The 2554-nt window shown below is 54.4% G+C and overlaps 1 protein-coding gene across 1 annotated transcript in view; it reads left to right on the top strand.

Annotated features, from left to right (window-relative positions):
- The first annotated feature begins 461 nt into the window (after positions 1–461).
- ENDOD1 (endonuclease domain containing 1) overlaps positions 462–2554 on the top strand; it is a 30670-nt gene continuing 28577 nt past the window's right edge. The window contains exon 1 of the mRNA XM_060771090.2: positions 462–1169. Coding sequence (XP_060627073.2) covers positions 852–1169 — 318 coding nt within the window. The 5' untranslated portion in view covers positions 462–851. The remainder of the gene's footprint in view (positions 1170–2554) is intronic.

The following is a 2554-nucleotide window of genomic DNA, read 5'->3' on the forward strand; positions in this document are numbered from 1 at the left end:
CCAAGCCCTCCAGGGGTGTCCCTCTGTCTAGTGCTGGAGCAAAAATGTTAGGGAGTCCATGTCCTGAATGGCCTTGCAGTTTCAAAGCCTGGCTGCTTCCTGTCTGGGTGAATCCTTTGTTGGGAGGTGTTAGCTGGCCTTGATTATTTCCTGTCTGGAATTCCCTTGTTTTCAGAGTTTCCATCTATGTTTAGTGCCTTGATTTTTGTTTAATACTGCTAGCCAGATTTTGTTCATTTCCATGGTTTCTTCCTTTCTGTTGAGATTGTCCACATGCTTGTGGCCTTGTGTTGGTGTCCCCTTGTCTTCACCCGCTTCCTCTTTGGCGGCCAAGTCCTCCAGGGAAGGCCCCTCTCGCCAAGGCTCCCCCGGCGCGTGTTTCTGCGTGGGCGCCCGCTGCATGCTGCATTGCAGTCCCCTCCGCCCTCCCTCCCTTCCTCTCTCCCTGGATGGCCATCAGCCAAAAGAGCTGTCCCGCCATCCTTCTTGCCTTCCTTGGGCTGCTGCGGGGAGGCTTCCTTTCCACGAGTGACGTTGTGGAGAAGGCGGCGGCTTGCTCCCTTGATCTCCTCCTCCTCCTCCTCCCTTTCCTCTCTCTCTCTCTCTGTCTCCTCCGCCTTGAGGTTTCTCCTCCCCTGCGTGACTCTGAGCGCGTGCAGAGCGCGTCCCCCTGACTTTGCGCGCTTGCGGCGTGTGTCACCGCGCGTGGGGCCGGCTTTTAAACTCTCCCAGGGCCGCATCGGCGGGGCATCCTCTCGCAGTCCTTTTCCTAAGCCGGAGTCGAGGACACCTGCTGCCTGGGCACCTGCTCTTTGGGATCCACCTCGCTCGCTCTCCCCGTGTCCTCCAAAATGGGGCTCTCCAACCTCCTCCCTTGCCTCTCCTTGGCCGCCCTTTTGGTCGCCTTGCCCGATGCAGCCCGATCCGAAGTGATAGCCCAAGGCGAGCCGGGCTTCGGCGACTGCGACGCCTTCTTCTACCAGCAGACCCCTCCTGAAGGCTTGGGGGACCTCCCGAAGGTGGCCAAGATCTGCCAGAAGTACCGCCACCAGCCCCACTTCGCCACTCTCTACAGCACCCAGGACCGCATCCCCATCTACTCGGCTTTCAAGTACCAAGAAGGGACCCAGTGCTGCCCAGAAGAGGCCTCTTGGATGGTGGAGCCCCAGGTGAGGAGGAGAGGAGGAGCAGACCAGGGTTGGCCTTGGCATGGTGGTGGGCCTCTTCCCCCATTCAGGGCGAGCTGGAAAAGCCAAGGCATCAAGAGGAGCAGAGTAGTGGGAGGAGGTCATATCGAAAAGCAGAGCAGCAGAGTAGTGGGAGGTCAAATCAAACCCTAAACAGGGTCTAGGGTCACATCCTGTGCTGGATGGGGTGACACTTCCTTTGAAGGCACAGGTTCACAGCTTGGGGGTCCTCCTGGACTAATCACTGAGCCTGGAATCCCAGGTTGCAGTGGTGGTCAGGGGAGCTTTTGCACAGTTAAAACTTGTGCCCATTCCTTGGGAAGTCAGAACTGGCCACAGTGGTCCACACACTCGTTACATCCAGGATAGACTACCGCAATGCACTCTGAAGAAGAGAATGCTGAGAGGAGATATGATAGCCATGTATAAATATGTGAGAGGAAGCCACAGGGAGGAGGGAGCAAGCTTGTTTTCTGCTTCCTTGGAGACTAGGACGCGGAACAATGGCTTCAAACTACAAGAGAGGAGATTCCATCTGAACACGAGGAAGAACTTCCTGACTGTGAGAGCCGTTCAGCAGTGGAACTCTCTGCCCCGGAGTGTGGTGGAGGCTCCTTCTTTGGAAGCTTTTAAGCAGAGGCTGGATGGCCATCTGTCAGGGGTGATTTGAATGCAATATTCCTGCTTCTTGGCAGGGGATTGGACTGGATGGCCCATGAGGTCTCTTCCAACTCTTTCATTCTATGATTCTATGATTCTACATGGGGTTGCCTTTGAAGACTGCTCGGAAGCTTCAACTAGTCCAACGAGAGGCAGCCAGGTTAATAATTGGGGTGGCATACAGGGAGCATACAACTCCCATGTTATGCCAGCTCCACTGGCTGCCTGTTTGCTACCGGGCATAATTCAAAGTGCTGGCTTTGGCCTATAAAGCCCTGAATGGTCCGGGCCCAATTTACCTGCCCTAATGCATCTCCCCTTATAAACCATCATGGAGATTAAGATCTCCAGGGAGGCCCTGCTCTCCGTCCCGCCATTGTCATGGGCAAAATTGGTGGGGATGAGAGACAGGGCCTTCTTGGTGATTGCCTCCCAGCTATGGAACTCCCTTCCTGGTGAGATCAGATCAGCCCCCTCTCTCCTGTCCTTCAGAATGGTAAAAACTTGGCTGTGGCACCAAGCTTTCAGGACAGGGCAATAAAGCAGCAATAGGAACGATTACCAGGCCAATTAGGTTTGATGCATACGACCAAGATGGTTTTAAATGGTGTATTTTAATATTGAGATAAGTGTTTTTAATGTTTATATGAATTCTTGTCCCGGCATTGAATGTTTGCTGTGCCCTGAGTCCCCTTCGAGGTGAGAAG

This window comes from Anolis sagrei, chromosome 3 (genome assembly GCF_037176765.1).
Source record: "Anolis sagrei isolate rAnoSag1 chromosome 3, rAnoSag1.mat, whole genome shotgun sequence".
Classification (NCBI taxonomy): Eukaryota; Metazoa; Chordata; class Lepidosauria; order Squamata; family Dactyloidae; genus Anolis; species Anolis sagrei.